Source organism: Rhinolophus sinicus, chromosome 8 (genome assembly GCF_057876585.1).
Source record: "Rhinolophus sinicus isolate RSI-liver-muscle chromosome 8, RSI-T2T, whole genome shotgun sequence".
Lineage (NCBI taxonomy): Eukaryota > Metazoa > Chordata > Mammalia > Chiroptera > Rhinolophidae > Rhinolophus > Rhinolophus sinicus.
The window spans coordinates 53,262,182-53,282,452 of NC_142508.1; the positions used below are offsets into that span (position 1 = coordinate 53,262,182).

Here is a 20,271-nt window from a genome sequence, read left to right on the forward strand (position 1 = left end):
GACCCTACAAAGTCCTCCAGACACACCGGATCTGGCTGGTCTGCTGTTCAATGGCCTCCACGGCACTCTCCACAGAGCTCAGCAGTGACTGGATCTGATTGGCTGTCTCCTTCAGGAGGAAGCGGGTCACAAACTGGTCCACGTTGCTCCCGCCCTCATAGACCTGTGAAGAGAAGAGAAGGGCACAAAGAGGGAAGGGGTTGGGGAGGGAACTTGGGGTAGCGTCTGGCACAGGGTTTGGGGGGACACTGGAGTCGATGTCTTTTCCTTGCTATGGGAAGGGGGACCCCACTCCACTGCCTTCTGTATCTTAGAGGCTAGGCAGGGGCTGTGGACTCAGAGCCCAAGGTTCGAAGCCTGGCTTTACCACTTACTAGCTCTATGATCTCTGTGGCCATACTAGGAGTTACTGCAGTATCTATCGCATAAGGTCATAGTGAGGATTAAATGACAAAATGTATATAAAACACTCCCACAGTGCCTGTCACATAGCAAATACTCAATACACAGTAGCTGTTATGATAAAGATGATGGTGGTGGTGGTGGTGATGACGATAACGAAGGTGATGGTGAAGATGGTGATGACAGTGGTGATGGTGACAGTGACGATGATGGTGGTGATACGATGGTGGTGATGATGGTAATTAGTGGTGGTGTTCTTGGTGTTGTTGTTGACAGGGATAAAGTATTAGGGGAGAAGAGTTCACCTCTTTTGCCCCATTCCTCCTCCAAGGAGGATTCTTTGGGCCCCTGGGCCTTCACGCTGCTACTCAGAGAAATGATAAAAGAGAATCAAAAGCAGCCAGAGAGCTTAAACCGGCTCCCCAAGGAGAGTGCTTGAGACTCAGGCCTCAGAGGAAAGGGCGAGAGGGGAATCTGGGGGGAAACTGAGGGAGGGAGACTTACAGACCATGAAGAGAGAAACTCCAGAGAAAAGATGGATGAAGAGGGTTTTCTACGAGTTTCGCTCTGTGATGTGAGACAGAATTTCCCCTTTTGTCAAGATACCACAGCAAAGAGATTTCTTAGGGTTTCTGGATCCAACTGAATTTCTTTTGGTTGCAAAAAACTTTACATTGGAAGGGAGAAGGCTCTGGTGTGGCCAGGTCACTTGAGGATGAGAGCAAAACGACACTGTGTTGGGAGAGGCAGGTCCTGCAAACCCTGTGCTGGTCTCCTGGCCTCTTCTGCCAAGAGCTGACTTTCCAGAGCCACCTGCCCCAGAGAACCTTGGAATTCTGCCTAGTTTCTGGCAAGGCAAGGGAACACAGGGCTCTCTCAAGGAAAGCAAATTAAACCATCCATCACTTCTGACTGGGAATTAATTAACAATAATTGCACAATGGGAAACATGGCTAGAGACAGACGGAGAAATGGAGGCAGGGGTGGGGAGCAGGGAAAGAGGGACAGGGGTGAAGAGAGGCCAAAAGGAGAGGCACACACAGACGGGCAGGTGTCACCATCCTGTGCCGACTACCAGGCACACTGGAAAGCGGCCCCGACAGAGATTGAATTTGTGGCAGAGAGGATGTGAGTTTCTGGTAGCCTAATGTACTGTAATTATCGATTATCCTCCCTAGCAGACAACCAAACTAACACACAATCTGGTGGTCAATGGGCTCTGGACAAATGAATGGCCAAAAATGAACAAGAAGACATAACCTGGTAAAAAATGTAAACACAAAGAGAAAGGCTGCTAGAAGCCATCAAGCAGAAAAATGAGCTGAAGTCAGTTTGTTAAAGAGCACTCAGATCAGTAATTTGAGGGTGTGTCTGGTCACGGGTCAATAAGTGTAACTTATTACTTGAATTCCAAAAAGACAAGTTATTTTCAAAGGAGTGAGAATGCAGCTTTTACAGATTTCTCCTCTGCCAGAGTCAATGCTTTAGCTGAGAGACCAGCTACACAGATTCCAGAGGAAGAGGTTCAGGTCTAGGAATTTTGCATCACGTGGACAAATTACTCATCTGCAGGACAACAGGGAGACACTCAGAAATCGGCAAATCTACGACATTTTACCAGATGATCACCTTTCTTGCAAAGAATGCCTAGGAATGTCTCCCAAATCATCTAGGGCTGAATCAGAGAGAGACTTCTTGAATAGGGAAGTAGTGAATGAGCTGGTGATCACCCTGAAAATTAAGCATTAAGGCTACAGAAGTCAGGAAACAAAAACATTAACCACTAATCCTCAACATTTAATTACATTGGATTAAGTTCCTAAGGAGTGTGAAAGTATGGGGGAAATGGCCCAACATCTAAAAATTCCTTTAATTCCACAGAAGGGACTAGGAAGTGTTTTTATTAGCTAGGTCTAAAAATAGGATTACAAATGTTAACAGCATATGTTTTAGAAGTCACTAGCGAAATGAAAATTAGAATGTTCACCTTTGAAATCACTCTCAGTGCTATAGACAAAGACCCATCAGAAGATAAAATGTCAGAGACGAAGAAGCGTAAAAAGACGGGGAGCATAAAAGATGCTGACAGCAGTCAGACCAAATAGATCATAACAATAAAGAAGAGCAGCCTATATTCCCCCACGTAAAGATGCAATCCCAGATTTGATTAAAGGAGACCCAGCTGGAGGCACATCTAAACCAAGGCAGCGCCAAAGGACTGACAAAGAAAAGTCTGTGCAAAGATTCCGCAACCAAATTTGATCAAGGACAAACTGCAATATCCCTATCAAGGTAGAATATAAATGTGAAAGTATCACACAAGAAGGGGAAGAACATAATGACGAAAGGCATAATGCGTAAGGACATAACATTATTAAATCTCCGTGCAGTGGGAGAAGACATTACGAAACACGGCTATAGGGATTCAGATGGATACAAGCAACCCCGGAAAGCAATTTCCCCTTCTATCATGAGCGTCACGCTGCTCTTATTCTTTGACCCAGTAATTCTCCACTTTTGATAATCTATCCTTAAGAAATCACGCAAAATGCGGACAGATATTTATGTCCCAATATTATTCAGAATAGCAAAAACCTGGAAATCTAATCTAATATGCCCCCAGAACACAGATAGTAAGTAAATTTAAATAAGAATATTTAAACTGATGCTTCCAAACTGTTTTAATAACATGGGGAAGGTATCTGTTGAAATCTTAGGGGGGGGTGAAGCAGACAATACATTTTTGTACACAGCACAATATTAAATATAGTAAAGAAATACACATAAAAAAGGTTCGAAGGTAATAAACTAAAATGTTGATAGTAGTTAGGGAGAGTGTGAATTAGAAGCGATTTGACATTTTTCTTTATACTTTTCTCTTCCTAAATTTTACATAGTGAACATGTACCATTTATATAATAAAAATATTATAAGAAAGGCTCTATAGGTATCAAACAACATGGTTAAAAATATAGAAAGGAAAAAAACATTAAGATACAAAGATAAAATGACAAAACAATTTAATGTGAGAAATTAGCTCATCATTGCCCCATAGGGCAGTGGGCACCAGGACGTACACACAGGGATACAACAGGCACTGTCAGGAAAAAGTGTGGAAGTCTTTAAAATGGGCAAAAATGATTACTGGATTTGTCTAGTATACCCTTCTGGTTCATCTACGGTATGTCTTTCCTTGTGTTGGAGCTACTTTTAAAACTCTAAGTTGTAAAAAAAACCCAAAAACTGATAATAATGCAAATAATTCTCATCTACAGAAATGCATATGAATTTTGTCTGGCAGAATTCAATGGACAGTGACCAATTTTGCATTTACTCACAAATTCATTTCAAAATTCCTGGTTGCCTATACCTGGAGTGTGTTCTTTGAATTTTCCAGTTGTCACATCTTCCTGTTCTCACATTAATGAATTGAGTTAAGTATGGCCTTTGACATGTGTGCATTTTATACTTTTCTACACAAGACATGATTTTACCGTTTTACAAAGTTGTCTTTCAACAGCATAGATTTCATAACAAAGAAAGGATAGCTATTTTAAAATTTTACTCTTGGAAAGTAAGATCGCCATCTTCTCAAGCATCCATGAGATAGGTATAAAAACAAATCAAATAATATGTAATGAAGAAATTGCAACACATTCAAAAATATACAGTGGAAACCTCACTGGTCATTCTGTTTCATCCAAACATCACAACATGAGAAATGAGTGAGGACATAGGCTATTAGAAAAACCGAGAGTGAAACTACTATATATTAAAATCTATGGTTGTAGTGAAAATATCATTCAAAGGTAAATGTTTTAAAATTTCAAAACGTATGATCAAAAACATCTGAGCATTCTATTTCACATATGAAAAAGAATAGCAACAACAAACCTAAGGAAATAGGAGGAAGAAAATAATAATGATAAAAATTATAAATACATTGTGAAAAACTGAAAAAAAATTGTGAAATTTAAATAAATGTGTCGGGGCGGGTTATTAAAAACATCTAATTGGAATGGGTACAACTCAGTCAAATATAAGTTTTTAAAATGTAGCAAAACAGGATGAAAATTAAAACAAGAACTGAGCTATAAAGCAGATGTTTTCTTGAACTTAATCTGCATTAAGTGCCTGGTTTGTGTTAATGTCTTAGATTTTTTTAAAAAATCGTAAGAACATACTATGCATAATTGATCATACAACTGACCATGTCCATGATAGTTACATTTAAAACTATATTAAAAATGGACACAAAAAGTAAAACACTTAAGTAAAACTAGGATTGACCTTAAAGTAACTATTAAGATAATCCCCATCTATTTAGTACCTTGACCCAAGCCTCAGTGGTTCACACACAGAAAATATTCAAAACCACCTATAATTCATTACCAAACTATCATTACTTCTCAACTCCTGATAAAGATAGAGGTAAAAAGCTCAGCTAGTGACAAGGATTCAGCAATGCGGTGCAAGAAAAATGCACCAATTCGGGTTTATCACAGGAAGCTAATAATAGACTCCATCAATAGCTTAAGAAGAATCTTATGATCATTTTTAAATGACCAAAAAGGCATTTGAAAAAAATTCGCTACCACCTCCGAAGACAAAATTGAACAACAGGAATGCAAAAATAATTTTTTTAACAGGCTGAAGAGGATTCTAAAGTAAGAGCTGGTATTAATGTTATAATTAGTGGAAAAATAGTAGAGAGAAACAGTTGAAAATCAGGAGCAAAGCAAAGATGCCTGACTTAGCACCATTTTAATGTTTTAGGATTTGGGGGAGATGCAAGAGGACACAGCAGAGAAATAGAGGGATCACATATCAGAAATAAAGACGAGAACTACAGTCAGTCACAACTGATGCTATGACTAAATGTCAACAACAGCAAACGAGTCAACTAGTAGCAATGGATGTAAGAGATAGATTTGAAATAATCAATGAGCTGCATTTCTACAAAGCAAAGGTGGTTAGAAAATACGCGAGAAAAAGAGATGTCCGTCTGCAGCAACCTACCATCACCTCCACCACTAAAAATGCACCAATGGCTGCACTCACTGAACGTCACATGTGCATGATTTCTGAGAGCAAAATCTCCAGAACTGGTAGAAGTTAAAATCCTCTCCTGGATGGAGAATTAGGTCACATCTCTGAACAGTTAGAACCAAAGACCAAGGAGCCACTATGGATGTTATCAACAGCTCAAGACAACACTGCTGAGAAGTGGCCCCATTCGCAGATGAGAAAACTGAGGCTCATGGAGAGAGTTTCAATCGTGAGGAGTCCCATGTGGACGTATGGTAAGCCTCACACAGCCTGTCAGGAGCGGAGCCAGGGCTGACACCCTTGTCTGGGTGACTGGAGTTCTAGAGCCTGGGGTCTTTCCATGCTCCCTTCTAATCCCCCACCCGCCTTGATACTTCCAAATATCACATTGTCTACAAGGATGCACCATGAAAGGGAGCTGGTTTTATATGTTATTAAAATAGACTTTAACCTAACAAGACTCAAAATAGCATGATGCTGGGACAGAAATGGGAATGTGGGCAGTGGGGGCTCAGGGTTAGGCCCAGCTATTTCTGGGTATAGGAAGAAAGGGATGCTCTAATATACCACGTTGCAGTAACTGAGTAGCATTTGAAAAAACGTACAGAATTGGTCTTACCTATGCCTGAGCATACAACAGAATTTAATGATAAGAACTAGTAGTCACGTTTGCTCTGTGCCAGGCCCTGTGCTAAGCAGTTTAGAGACCTTACTTCATTCAGTCCTCATAAACACCCTGCAAGGTGAATGCTCCCATTCCACAGACGGAGAAACTGAGGCTAAGAAAGGGAAGTGATAGGCTTGGGGTCCTTCAGCCAGGTCAGACTGACTTTACTGGCTAAGCTTCCTGGCCTCACACCCAGCAGATGGGGCTGGCCTTTCTGAGCTCCCACTGGTTGCTCAAGGTGGCTGGTAGGCTGTAAGTCCTTGGATGTCTAGGTGCCCCTCACAGTGTGGCCTGCTGCCAGCTCCCTCCCTGAGGGCCTTGGTCACTGTGCCCAAGCAACGGCCCCTACTCCTCGCTGATTGACAGACACTGCAGTCACCCCTGGGAAGGCTTGGAGTCCCACGCTGGGCTCCTTACTTCCTGGCAGGTCCCTGATTCAATTTCCCCTCTCATTTCAACCAGCAGGTATGGCTGTCTGGCTATGACTCTGCAGGTTCACCCTTTTGAGCCTCTGTTTTCATATCTATGAAATGGGGGAACTGAGAGTAGCCACCCATGGGACTGTTGTGAGAAACTAGCCATCATAGGTCCTCAGGAAATTTCTTGTGTCTCTTCTCCATGGATGCAGAGAAGGAACACACCCTGCCTACCCTTTCTGCCAGCCCAGTGGGAGTACAGACTCAGAGGCAGGAAACAAAGCTTCGGGGATGGGCTGCTTATGCCCATCCAAGCCATCGTGGAGAAGGCACAATGATACCCAGCCCACGACCTGGCCCCGTCTCCCTGCCTTCTGTCCTCCTTCAGGCCAGAAATGCAAACAAGATGGTGACAGGGCTGCAGGCAGACTTTGGAGCCACATCAGAGACCTCTCTCCAGGACATGAAGTGAGTCCCTGTACTCTGCCCCTCCCAGCATTCCTGATGGTTCCGATGCCCAGCTCAGGGCTCCCTGCCTGGACACGTGTTCTCATACCAGACACCACCCAATCCCGGGTCAAGGTCAGACGTGTGAACTCTCCCCTTCCTGTTTCGTAATCCCTTCCTGTTTCGTAATCCTGCTGCCGAAGGGCATGAGAGCATCAGGTACACATGGGTCCAAGGACCCCGGAGGCCTTGGGGTGCCTGACGCTCCCTTTCCAAGACTCCATCCCAGGACCATGCCCAGTTCTGGGAAAGGGCACCCTCCAAACCAGGCACCAGACACTGGGTGGCAGGGCCATTCATGGAGCTGCTTACTCATGTCACAGTTTACCTCAGCTCCCTGTAAGAGCCCCAAGCAAAGCCCACCCCAGAGCCAGGCACAGCCAACACTCATCATCACAAATCCAGGCACCCTTGGTGAAGGACGCCCCGGAGAACATCTGGAACCAAACCAGCACTCAGGCCTCGCACCCCCATGGGCCACCTACACCCACTGACCTTCTTGGTGTAGCCCATCGCCTTCAGGACAGAGTGATTCAAGGTTTCCAGGGAGGCCAACACGTCCTCATAGTCCCCCATGTGATCCACAAAGTAATCTGGGGGGAAGGGAGGCAAAGGTCAGGGTCATAGGAGGATTCTGGGCCCTCCCACCCATGTCCCCCATTGCCTTTCCCCAGTCCCATCTCCGCCCTCCCCCCACACCCCACTCTTGGTCCCTGCATAGCTGGGCACCTACCACACAGCTCCTTGGTGTCCACATGGCTGCAGAGAGAACGAGGGAGAGGGGGACTCAGAAGCCAGCCTGTGCCATCCCCCCACTCCCGCCCGCCCGCCCTCCCACAGCATGCACCGTGCCATGCAGCTGGTAAAACACCTGCCATGCCTTCTCTCTTCATCCTATGCTGACACCATGGCCCCACTTTACAGGGGAGATTGCAACAGGTAAATGGCACTGTGCCCTCTGAAGAACCAAGGAGGCATCCATGTCTGCATCTGTCTGATCCCATCACCACGGCACCTGCTCCATTTCCTTGTCCAAAGTCTACTGACTGCATGAGCAGATGGGACCAAATACGGGGCTGAGGCAGGGCCCGGGAGAAGGGAGGGGAAAGGGCTGGGGGCTGGGGGCCGGGGCAGGGCTATTGCAGGCTGAAACAAAACACTCACGGTGACAGGCTGCTGCCCGGGGGCATTCTTGCCCATTGGGTCCTGGGACCCAGGCCCTGGGACAGCCCTCCTCGTTTTCACCCCAGCCCAAAGGTCTGCATCCCCATTCCTACAGCATGGGTGGAGAAGGACCCCGTCCTTCCTTGGAGGAGGCTGAGCCCGAGAATCCCAGCCATGAAGGTGAAGGTGGACATAGCAGCCTCAGAACAGAGACGCAATGGTGAGGTGTGCCAGGGGACCTGAGCGTTTGTGAGGTGCTGAAACCTTCCCTTTCTGGGCCCCAGTTCCCTCGCTGAGAGGAGACTAGCCTGGGATAGTGTGCTCTGTGCTACCCAGGTTCAACAACATGCTTCTGGGGAAAGACTCCCGTGGCCATGGCCGATTAAATCTGGGTTCAGAGGCTTTGCAAGCTGTCTTGGAGATTCCCCTAACTTGCATCACACAGTAAAAGTTCTGAAAAGTCTTGCAGAAAGGAAGCTGTTTCACTGAGCTTAAACTAGCCTTTCACCAGTCTTTCTGACTTGTGTGAATTGTTTTGGGCAGAAAGCCTCTTTAGCACACCTAGGAGTGAACGTTTATAGCTCCCATTCTGGGGAATGTTGGAGGAAAAAAATTCTAAAAGAGTTTAATTTTGACTTTCTGCAATGGTGGGTCCACCCTGCTCCCCACTTACATACTCTCATGGTTAAACTCTCAAACCAGCACCTCCTTCTCCCTCCACCCAGCTGGCCTGACACAAAAGGCACCAAAAGAGAATGAATAATCAATGGGCACCTGCCTCAGCCCTTTCAAAGAACCCCCGGGGCTGCAGGGACCTCTCAGAAACCTCCATCTGACTCCAGATACAAAGCCCTTCACTGGAGTCTGCAGCAGGAAGCTGTTTCTTTCAAGTGGCCTTTCAGGGACAGGGACCTGTTCCACCTGCCCCACCCTGGTCCCCAGACCACACCTCCTAGGACACTCTCAGCCCCGACCTCTGGTCCAGGCCGCCATGGCACTGGGTCCCTTGCAAATGGGCCTGGTGGCAGCTCCTTATCTAGACCATCTCTAGCCTGTCTCAGGGGACCCCAGCTTATCAAACCTGCCCCAAGCAGTCCCCCAGGAACTGTGCCCCTCAACACCAGAGCGGGCCTGAGGAAGGTGACCAGGAGTGGGCTGGAGAAGGGGGCTCATCCTGCTTGGGGAACCCTGGGGAAAGGGAGAGGGTGGAGTTAAGGTTGGGGCAAGTGTGAGTAGAATTTGCACTTGACTTAGGGATGAGTTGGGTCCAGAGTTTCTGGTTGATTCTGAGAGGCAGGTTAGGGTTATGATGGGGTTGAAGAAAAGGTTTAATTAGGTACATTGCTAGAAGAAGGGCTAAGGTTAAGAGGTAGAGCTGGGATTAGTATTTGGTTACAGTTTATAGTTTTAGATGAGAGCCAGTGAAGACCAAGATGGCAGAGTTCATGTGGGGACCAGGAACAAGCACAGCGTGCTGGGTCAGAACTGGGCTGAAAGAGCAGAAGGGTGACCTCCCCGCCAACTTCCCCTTTCACTCTCCTATGTATACCCTGCAAAATCTAGGGTCTGCTTAGCCACGTGTGCGCAGAAAAGACCAATTTGCCAATGCAGTGTCCACCTACCCACTCCCGAATCACCCCAGACAGTGGGCCTCTGACTTTGAGATTAGCGAGTTGGGGGATTTCAGGGCCCCTGCCCTCCAAGGCAGTGGACAACAGACACTGGCCTGGGGGAGAAGGAAGGTGCCTCCTCCCACACCCACTGGGCGCCCCAGGTGCTCGAGCAAGCAGGACTCAGCTCACTTGGTGTTGTCCGAGTCGATTGTGTGGAAGAGATCCTCCAGTTCTTTCTCATTGAGGACACCATCTGCAAAGAAGAGCTGGAATTCCTCCAAGGACAACTTCCCATCATCTGCGAGGAAGGAAGGCAGGAGGGAGAGCAGCTGGTGTCTGAGCGACAGGACATCCCCAAACCAGACAGGGCCCAAACTCACAGATAAAGTCCGGTCATCTAACCCCTGCCCGCTCCGCTAATTCCCAAATTAACCAGTAAACTCCCGTTCATAGAGAATCACTAACTCATCCAGCAAATTCCCAAACCAACATATAAATACCTATTTAGAGATAATCCCCAAATCCACAAATACAAGAAGTAGCTAGTCTGCTGGGGCTCGCTCTGCATACAGTTAACAAGCGGAGAGCACCTGCCCCGCCAGGCTATCTTCTCCCATCTGATTTGCCTGACCACCTGGGGATAGGCACTATTTACGGTAGTACCGTGTTTCCCCGAAAATAAGACCTAGCCAGACCATCAGCTCTAATGCGTCTTTTGGAGCAAAAATTAATATAAGACTGAGTATTATTTTATATTAATTATATTAAATTAATTATACTATATTAATTATGGTATATTATACCCGATCTTATAAAGTAAAATAAGACCCAGTCTTATATTATAGTGAAATAAAACCAGGTCTTATATTAATTTTTGCTCCAAAAGACGCATTAGAGCTGATGGTGCAGCTAGGTCTTATTTTCAGGGAAACACGGTACCACCCCTTTAAGAGGTAGGGCCAAAGCAGGGCAGTCTGGTGACCATTCTCTCTTGCTTCCAAATGCCCAGATCATCTCCTCACTCTTGAATCATCTCCAAAGCCAGTACCCAGGTCCCGACTTTGGAAGAGGGAGTGTAATGCAGGGTCTCAGCTCCCGCTCCCCACATAAGAACGCAGGACATGGTGAGGCCAAACAGGAACACCCACGGAGCCATGGATAGGAGAGTCATACCACTATATTCCCCCTGGCGGCTGGGTTGGAGACACAGGAGGCAGGTTCCACACGATGCACAACCCACTGTCTGCTTCTCTGCCAACCAACCAACCCTCCAACACAGCCCTGGCAGTTACATCAGTGGCTAATGGCTAACTGGTTACAGTTGACAGCCATCTTCTACCCGAGCCAGCACCTTTCCACGTGAGGTTGAGAGCCTGGAAACTGCTCTCTGGGACTCTGTCCCCACAGGGAGTGACCCCTCTCTACTCTGTCCCATCCACTTGGGAAACTTTGGGCCCAAACCTTTGCATGGCTGACATGACAGCTGCCAATCATTAGCACAGAGTTCTCACCATGCCACAGATGTGGCCATCAAGATGCCAAACCATGAGAAAAGGAGGTGCCTGTCCTGGGCCAAAAGTGGCCAGCCCTCCTCAGGTCTGGGGGCTATGGTTCTGGGATGGGGAGGGGGTGTGGCTCTGGAAGAGGGGCCCCCACAGCGGATGCATGTCACCTGTCCCACCCACCTTCCCTCCCTTTGTCTTGCCTCTTCTCCCTCTACTTGCAGTCGCCCTGGCACCAGCACTGCTGGAGAAAGCTCTCACTGGCTGGGGGCACAGGGGCCCTGAGGGAGGGGCTCAGTTCTCAAGCTCCCACACTCAGTTCCTCCCACCTGTGGAGCAAACTCATGAAAGCTGATCTCCAACCCCCTGCAGCCACTGCCCCCCTCAAAGATCTTAGTTTCCTGCTCCTCCTTAAAGGCAGGGAAGAGGCAGTGGAGGTCTGGGAGAAGCTCCAGCCCAGGACACTTCAGGGCCCCCCATCCTCTCTACGCAGACCCTCTTCCATTACTTCCAGCCAGTCTGTAATCAAAACCCCTGTGAGCCCACATGGCACCTCTGCGTGGAATAGAAAAAGATGCCCCTTCCTGGTGGTGGTGGTGGTGGGGGGTGTCGCCCAGTGTTAGTGCACATGGGCTCGGAGCAGAGTGCACACTGGATCTGAGGCTCTCCATTCCCTCAGGTAGGTGCCCTTGTGCAGGGCACAATTCGCCCAACCTTTCATGGCGGATCTACTGGAGCCCCGAGTCAAAGTCACTCATATTTTAAAGGCCCTGGAGCTTCTATCTCTGCTCCCAGCAGCTCTGCGGGAACTCAAAGGAGGGCAAAGGGACAAGCTCAGGAGAGGGAGACCCTCACATCTCCACCTGTCTTCTATAGGGCCCCTTCAGGCATAAAGTACCAGAGGCTGGGAGAGAGGAAGAATCGGACCTGTAAGTGCAGGTATATACCTGGGGGCTAGGGGCAACATCCCAGGATGCCTCCAACATCCTGGCCCAGATTTCAGTGTCACAGATGGGGAATAAATTTATAAATTTCAAGAACAAAAGTCCTCCCAGTACATACACACAAAAGACCCAGAAACAAACCCTGAAAAGTATGTGATACCAGCTGTGAAATACGTCAACTCTTAAGTTGTGGCTCTGTACTCTGTGCAAGAGACTTTCCAAGTTCCCTTTGGCAAGACTGGTGATAAAAACCAGGAACCACAGTGCAGAATCAGGGCAGACACAAGTTCACCACACCCTATGGTACAGGTATTACCCTCACCCACATTTTACACAGCAGTAAACTGAGGCACAGAGTGGTTAAAGGATTTGCCCACGTGCCACAGCTGGCGCGTGAACTCAGGCCATCTGGCTCCCTTGTCCATGCTCTCAACCCAACCTGGGGCAAGGCCATGTGTCGAGACCGCCAGCCACAGGGCTACAAGGAAAAGCTGGGGCCAAGTCCAGACTCAGTGGAAGTGTGCTTGATTGATTAGTCATGTCTACCATGGGCACGGCTACGGAGTCTCCCTGCTCCCACTTCCTCCTACCTGCTTGGGTATCTCTGTCCAGTCTGCACTCAGGAGAGCAGGCAGGGAGGCGCCCACCAGGCTTCCTGAGCACAAAGCCTTCCTGGCTGACATTTACCTTGACTGTCCCACCACAGACCTAATGAACCCAGAGCAGCTAATGAGGGAAGCAACCGCTCCACCCAGGCCCCTGCCCAATTAGACCAGAGGGCATGGTACCTCCACTTCCCTCAAGGACCCTGAGTGGGCCATTTGCAAGTGTCTTCTCTAATTAGCATGAGCTCACCTCTGTCGCAGTGACCTTTCAAATGCCAGAAGTCTGCTAGTGTCTACATCCCCAGAGAGAAATGCAGTCTGTCACCCCTCCACCAGCCACCACCCTGTGGATTTCTAACTCAGGCTGCCAGGCAGACCCCTCCCTCGGCAGCCCCATGGGAGCCATGCCCTGTCTCCACCTCTGTGAAGGTTCTAAGGAGCCACGCAGACAGGCCAGCCCTTGCTCCTGTACTCCTGAGGGCGAACTCTCAGCCCAGGCTCTTGCTTGAGACCACACTCCCGTCTTCCACTCCCCCTCATCTCACTCCCACAGAAGCCTGGGGCAAGGCCAGCATCCGCTGGTGCTCAAGAAGTGCTTGTGCATGTGTGTGCCTTTGTGTGTGTCTATGTGTAACACCCACACTCATCGCTCGCCCATACTCCTCCTATTCAATGTTTCCAAACTGTGATAGGCTGAATCCGAGCCCACCTGCCCCTCCTCAACTGCACATCTGCAGTCTGTCACTTGCTGTCTCTGAGCCTTGCTTTTGTTGTCTGTAATAAGGGGACGGTGTTTCCTATCCCAGTAGGAGCAGACTGAAGACCAAGTGAGAAGGTCCATGAAAGTCCTGGTGCCTAATGGATGCCCAGTGGCCACCGGCAGCCTCCACCAGCCGGCAGGCTCCCCGTGCAGCATGGGGAGGGAACCAAATATCTGTTGACAAACCAAGGCCAATTTCCAAGGCGCTCGATACTCATCAGCTGCTACAGGACTCACTGATCTGTCACAGAATGCCAGCCTGGAGCTCCACTTTCCATCCTCATGATAGCCCTCTGAGCTGGGTACTGGTTTCGTTATCCTCACTTACAGATGAGGAAACTGAGGTCCGAGAGTCTGGTGACTGGCCTGAGCTCACAAAGCTGGGAAGTGGCTGAGCCAGGACTTGAACCCAGGCAGTCTCTGCAATAGAGGAGGGGCCTCACCTCCCTCCAAGGGCTCTGCATCCCACACACACATTAACCCTGGTGACCAACCCCCCACAGCCATTCGGTGGCCAGTAAGACTTAAGGCCCCAAGAGGTGGACTGGCCTCTGCCTTTGTGGGGACCGCAGGAGTGAAGTTGAGGGTCCTGCAGCTGTGCTCAGGGGGTGGAAACATGGCCTCTGACAGGGAACAAGGAAGGGAGACAAAAGCCCATTTGTGCCTGAATGGAGACGAGGGCACCACCCACCACCCACACAGGCGTGTGCGAACACACACACACTGCAGAAGTCCCTACAGAGTGCACGATCAGAAACACATACGCACTCACAGACTTGGGTACGTACAGCAACAGTTACAGACACATCACTCAGACCCACAAATTCATGCACATGTGCGTGTGCGTGGGCTCACGACACCCTCACACACCACCTCTGTGGGTGCACACATTCCCTGCAGCATGAAGACCACAGCCAGACGCGCACGGCTGCACCCCGGTGCCGCAGAGTCCACTCTCATCCATGAATAAATCCATTACCTGAAGTCTACAGGCATTTATCGAGGACCTACTGTGTGCTGGGTATTGGGCCCATGATAGGGACAAGCCCCGATTTCCACCTGTAAAGACCTCACAATCTGCTGGAGGGGCCCAGCGATAGCCATGCAACCCCAGGCTGGCTGCATGCTGAAGATGCTAGAAAGGGGACAAACCCTGTAACCCCTTCTCTAATCTCTAACACTGTTCAGGCCATGATATCACCACCACTTCTTCCCTCTCACTGAAGTCCCCGCCCCCCCGCCCCCACAATCTCCTTCCTCCTTGCTCCATATGCAATTGCTCTGATGGGCCTTTGTCTCAAAAGGCCTGGGAGAGGCCATCGTCATCTCCAAGAATGGGGGTCAAGAGGTAGAGACCCCTGGGCACTGACTTTCAGCCCAGGTCTGTGTATCCCCTCCCATCCCGCAAGGCCTTACATTCCACCCCCCAACACCATAGGGGTGAAGTTCAGCAGTAACTCCCAGGGACAGGGAGGGAGGGGGTGCTGGGACCTGATGCTTCGGGGAACGTGAGGGGCCTGGAAGGCAGGCACTATCGTTTCCCACTTCCCCCCCAGCATGGGCCTTGATGGACAATGAGCATTTTTTCAATGAATGAGAAAATCAATACTGAGCACTGCTTAATTCTCTCTGAAAACATCTAACCCCACATCTCCTCTCTGTATTTTCCCAACAACCCAGGGAAGTAGACAGGTTAAGTGTTATCGCCCCACTTTACAGACAGGGAAACCAAGGCCTGGAAAGGAAATGGGCCTTGGTTAAAGGCCATGTAGAGACATTTTGGGCCCGAGGATAATGACTACGGTATGTACAGGAAGTTGTACTGCTCTGTTACACTTGCAAGGCTCAGGTGGGCCTCGGTAAATTTGGTTATCTGCAGGACTCCGTTCTTCCTTGTGCAAGACGGAGACTTTCCAAGCAGTGAGAAGTGGAGTGTCATGAATTCATGGCAAAATAATGTGCCGCTCACGTTGTTGGGGAGGCTGCGTGACGTGGGGAAAAGGGCTGGGGTCTGAGGCACAGCCTCAATTTCCTTCTCGCAGCTGGGCTACCCTGGGCAAGTCAGTTAACCTCTCTGGGCCACTTCGGAGTTGACTGCATCAGGTGGCTACGGTGAGCAAGTGTGCCAGGGCCTGTGAAGGGCCTAGAGTGAGGCGGGGCTGGTCCAGCCCAGCTGCATAAGGATTAAAGCACACCAAGCACTTACCGTGGGCAAGACATCTTGGCATCACAGACATCAACTCACTGAATCCTCATGGCATTGTCACTAGGTAGGAACTCTGGGAGTCCCATTGTACAGAGGGGACACTAAGGCATGGAGCAGAGCCAGGATTTGGCCTTCAGACTTCAGAGATCTGCACTCTAAACCTTTAGGTTCAAGGCTGTCCAGTCCCTACCCCTGATCTGTTCCCCTGAAGGCTCAGGACAGAAAGAACCAGCTTCTCATTCAGGGGACAGTGTGGGAGGGAAACTCACCATTTTTGTCCGCACGACGGAAAATCTGCAGAGAAGAGAAGTCGGTCAGGGCGGCCCTGGGCCAGGGAGCAGGCACCCTCCAGCAGCTCCTGACCTGATACTGAGATCCCACTCCTCCCCAGGGGGGCGTGGGAAGCAGAGCTCCCTCTTTTTTCCTTCCCAGGGAGGAGACCCCCATCTGGCTGGGATCCAGGGGTGAGGAAGGGATGTTTCAGGCAGAGGCCTTCCTAGCCACCCTCACGGAAACAGCCATCCTCACGGAAACAGCCGCCCACTCTCCCTTCTGTGCCGCCAGCCTGCCCACAGCCACGCTGACAGACACATGCACACGCGTGGACACTCGCTCACATCCATCCACACGCTTGCTCCCAGAATCATTGGTTCCACACGCTCCCAGAGCCATCGGCTCAGTTACGCACTCTGAATTTGTGTCCCATGGACACAGCCATATACCTTACACCACTGCACCCCTCCCAGAACCCCTTGAAGGCCCTGGTTTTCTGTAGGGAGATCGGGTTAAGTCTGAATGGACGTGTCTGCTAAGGGAATCTGGAGGTTTGGCAACTGGACCAGCCAGGGGCAGGATTAGATTTTTTAGGGGGTGGGGGAATGGGAAGAAGCAGGTCTCCAGGAGCTCAGAAAACCAGGCAGGGATGGGGGAAGGACAGCCACTGCCCCTACTCCCCAACGCTATCCTGAGCTTAGAGACCAGATAACTCCCCCTCCTGGTATTCTGGGACTCTGTAAGCCTTGCTGATAGGAGAGGAGGGGGAGACACCACCACCTCTGACCATCCCACCTTTGATCTTTCCCTGGGGTAAAGGACAGATACCCCCCCCCCCATCCCTTCAAGCAATGGTGCGGGCATCCATTATCAGGCACCTGGGGCTGTGACAAACCAAAGCAGCAGCTCAGGAGGCCTTCTTAGACATCACCCCCTTCCTTAGCTGAACCCGGGGGTTGGGGTACTAGGCAGGAGCCTCTGTGGCTGGGGCAGAAAGGGGAGCAGTTATCAGAGCACCCTAGGACCTCCTCAAAGCCCCCGTCTAGGCACCCCACCCTCAGGTGTGTACTCTGGGCCTGTGAATGACATGACCACATGTATGGCTCTAGGAGTCTGCATGAGCACTGCAAGTCACCATCTCGGCTCATCACCCCATTTCACAGATGAGGAAATGGAGGCTCAGAGGCCTCACACAGCACGCTAGGAACCTGAAGCCCACCTCCTGTACTGTTAGAGGAGAGAATCAGGAGGGGTCTGGATAGGGGTTCCCTACAAGGGCAGGCCTAGGTCTGCAGACCCCATGGGCCCAGGGCTTTCAGCAGTGAACTGCTGGGGTCTTGAGAGAGAGAGTCCATTGTGTGTTGGGCTGTGTATGTACGAGTCTGTGTTTGGAGGCACCAGAACCTGAAACACACCCAGCACAGCTTCACCTTCTCTACCCATTGCTCTCTGCCCAAAGCCAGCTATGGGTTCCAGGAGAGAAGGGAAGGAGAGAGAGGTAATCCATGCTCCCCCACACTCACAGGTATGTGCTGCACACACACACACACACACCCCTCCCAGAAACCCATCATGAACATTCTAGGCACCCCCATCTCCTTGCCACCCACCACCCTGGGACACGCACATCCCACCACCATGCTGTCATGGGGAGGGGAGCGGAGAGAAAGCCCCTCCACCTCCTAGCACGCCACAGGAGTCCCCCACACCCTGCCATCCACCAGTGAAATCTCCCTCCCATTTGGGGAGTGGGTGGGAGGGTGAGGTGGGCTTCCCAGGGGTGGGCAGTTTGGTTTCCAGAGAGGATGAGGGAGGGGGTGAGTAGAGAGGGTGGAGGTGGGGAAGGGAATGGAGCACAGAGGGGGCTCAGAATGGAGTGGGGGTGGTGATGGGGGAGCCTAGAGGGGTCCAGGCTCAGGGCGGATGGGGGTAGTTCCAACACTCTGGAAAGGAGAAGGAAAGACAGAGGTGGGGAGGGGACTTCACTTTCAAAGAGGGGGGGTAGGGAGAATGGGTCTTTGATTAGGGATGAGAATACAAGGGCTCAGAGTCTAGCGAGGAAGAGAACGGTGGTCTTGGAAAAGTAGCAACTCGGGCAGGGACCTGGGAAGGGATGAGGGGAAAAGGGTGAGGTGCAGGGCTGGGGCAAGATGAGGGTCTGACCAGGACAAAAGTAGGGGGCAGTGGCCGGCCTAGGGGTCTCCAGAATCCCGGCTTCGAGAAGGTGGAGGATCCCGGGAAGTTGAGGGAGGGGTCGGAAGGAGTGGGGGTCGTCTTGGTCCGGGAATGAGACTGGCCGGGACGTGGGAAGGCTTGGGGCTCGCGTTCTGAGACTTAAGAGAAGCCGGGTGCGGGTCCAGCTCCGAGCTGCCAAGGGGGATGGGCCAGGGGTCCCCTACTCGGGGTGGGTGGGGTCCTCACTGGATCCGGCAGGAACGAGGTAGGGCGGCGTCGGGGTTCCCCGTGGGAGGAGGGGGCTTGGGGTCCCGGCGGGCGCGTACTCACGTCCAGGATAACAGCAGTGCCCCCGCGCAGCGAGGCGGGGCCGGGACAGGGGCCGGGGTCCACGGCGGGGGCGGCGGGGACGTCGGGGGCCAGCGGCGCCCGGGGCTCCCCCATTCTGGCGCCTACCCAGCGCAGCAGCCCGCCCAGCGCCCGGCCCTGCGGCGGCGGCTCCCGGAGCAGCCTGTGCGCGCCGGCCCTGCACAGGCGCGCCGCCCGCTCGCACATCGCGCCGCACCCGCCACCGCCACCGCCGCCCGGAAGCCCGCCGACCCCCGCCCGTCCGCCCCCGCGCGACCCCTCCCCGGCGCCGCTGCCCGCGCCGCCCCGCCCTCCCTCCCTCTGCCCCCGCGGCCGCGGCCACGGAGGAGACGGGCCGGCGCCGGGGGACCGGTCGCGGGGGAGGGGGGGTGCGCTCCGCCCGGACCCCGAGCCACGTGCCCCGTGTCCACCGCACCCCTCCCCCGCCCCCTACCGCGGCTGAGAGCGGCTGCAGGAGGCTGCCCGCGGGGGCGCAGATTTGGGGTCTAGACCCCGGCCAGGGAGGGGCTGCTCGGTAGGCACAGGGTTGGTGGGGGGGTCTGGCTGCCAGGGGGCGTCCCTGGGGGCTTCCCCCACGAAAGTCTCCCGCTGCCCCCACCTAAAATCACCCCACCTGACCCGCGGCACCGCCGCAGGGGCCGGAGCGCAGTGTCCAGCGAGCTCGGAGCGCCCTCTGCAGGCCCAGCTCGGGTGATCCGTGCCCATGCGATGGGCTTCCACCACAATTCCCATGGGCACCCATCCTTCCCTCCTGCGGGCGTTACGCCCCCTCAGACCTTCCCTCCCATTACACAACGCCCAGAACCAGTCTTCGCCCCAGAACTCCCCCTTCCCCGCACACTCCAACAGATTCGTTAAGGAGCGCAGTTAGGTGCTGGGCTCTGGGTCCCGATAATGGGCAGAACAGACAGGGTCCTTGGCCTCCTGGAGCTTACAGCCCAATGGGTAGAGCTAGATACTGCACAGATTCCACAAATAAATGAATCATTAAAACCGAACTGCTATGAAGAGGTGACACCTTGGGCCATGAGCTGGTAACTTGCTGTGGTGCCTAAGGAGGGGTTTGTGTCAGAAGATGCTTTCTGGTGGATGTAACTCTTATGCTGAGAGAGTGGAAGGAAGGGGAAGAGTTAAAGAGAGGAGGGAAAAGTGGGCCAGAGACCTGATTGTGCAAAGGCCCTGTGGCAGGTGAAGCATGAGCATGAGGGGCCAAGACAATGTGCTGCTAGGGAGAATGGGAGGGGGCTTGGGAAGCCCCCTCAGCACTTCATGCCTCATACATACCCTTCCCTCACCTCTCTAGCATACCGTGTTTCCTGGAAAATAAGACCTAGCTGGACAATCAGCTCTAATGCGTCTTGTGGAGCAAAAATTAATATAAGAGCCGGTCTTATTTTACTATAAGACCGGCTCTTATATAATATAAATAATATAATACTGGATCTTATATTAATTTTTACTCCAAAAGACACATTAGAGCTGATTGTCTGGCTAGGTCTTATTTTCAGGGAAACAGGGTAGCTGCCCTCTCATTAGCCACACGTGGAGCATCATTGGTTGTCCCCCAAACCCCACCCCAAGGACCTCTTCCCACCTGGCCCTGTGCTTCTGCCTGGCTC

General features: G+C 51.4%; 1 protein-coding gene across 5 annotated transcripts in view; it reads right to left on the reverse strand.

Moving 5' to 3' along the window:
* NECAB2 (N-terminal EF-hand calcium binding protein 2) overlaps positions 1-19,409 on the reverse strand; it is a 32,113-nt gene extending 12,704 nt beyond the window's left edge. For 2 of the 5 annotated variants that reach the window (XM_074314518.2, XM_074314517.2), the window contains exons 1-6: positions 18,614-18,910; positions 16,105-16,129; positions 10,008-10,116; positions 7,775-7,800; positions 7,537-7,634; positions 27-163 (exon numbers count right to left, since the gene is read on the reverse strand). In XM_074314518.2, coding sequence (XP_074170619.1) covers positions 27-163; positions 7,537-7,634; positions 7,775-7,800; positions 10,008-10,116; positions 16,105-16,129; positions 18,614-18,838 — 620 coding nt within the window. In that variant the 5' untranslated portion in view covers positions 18,839-18,910. Of the gene's footprint in view, positions 1-26; positions 164-7,536; positions 7,635-7,774; positions 7,801-10,007; positions 10,117-16,104; positions 16,130-18,613; positions 18,917-19,265 lie in introns of those variants that run through there. The other 3 variants (XM_019743715.3, XM_074314520.2, XM_074314519.2) reach the window with 3 other exon arrangements.
* Between the last annotated feature and the right edge of the window lie 862 nt (positions 19,410-20,271).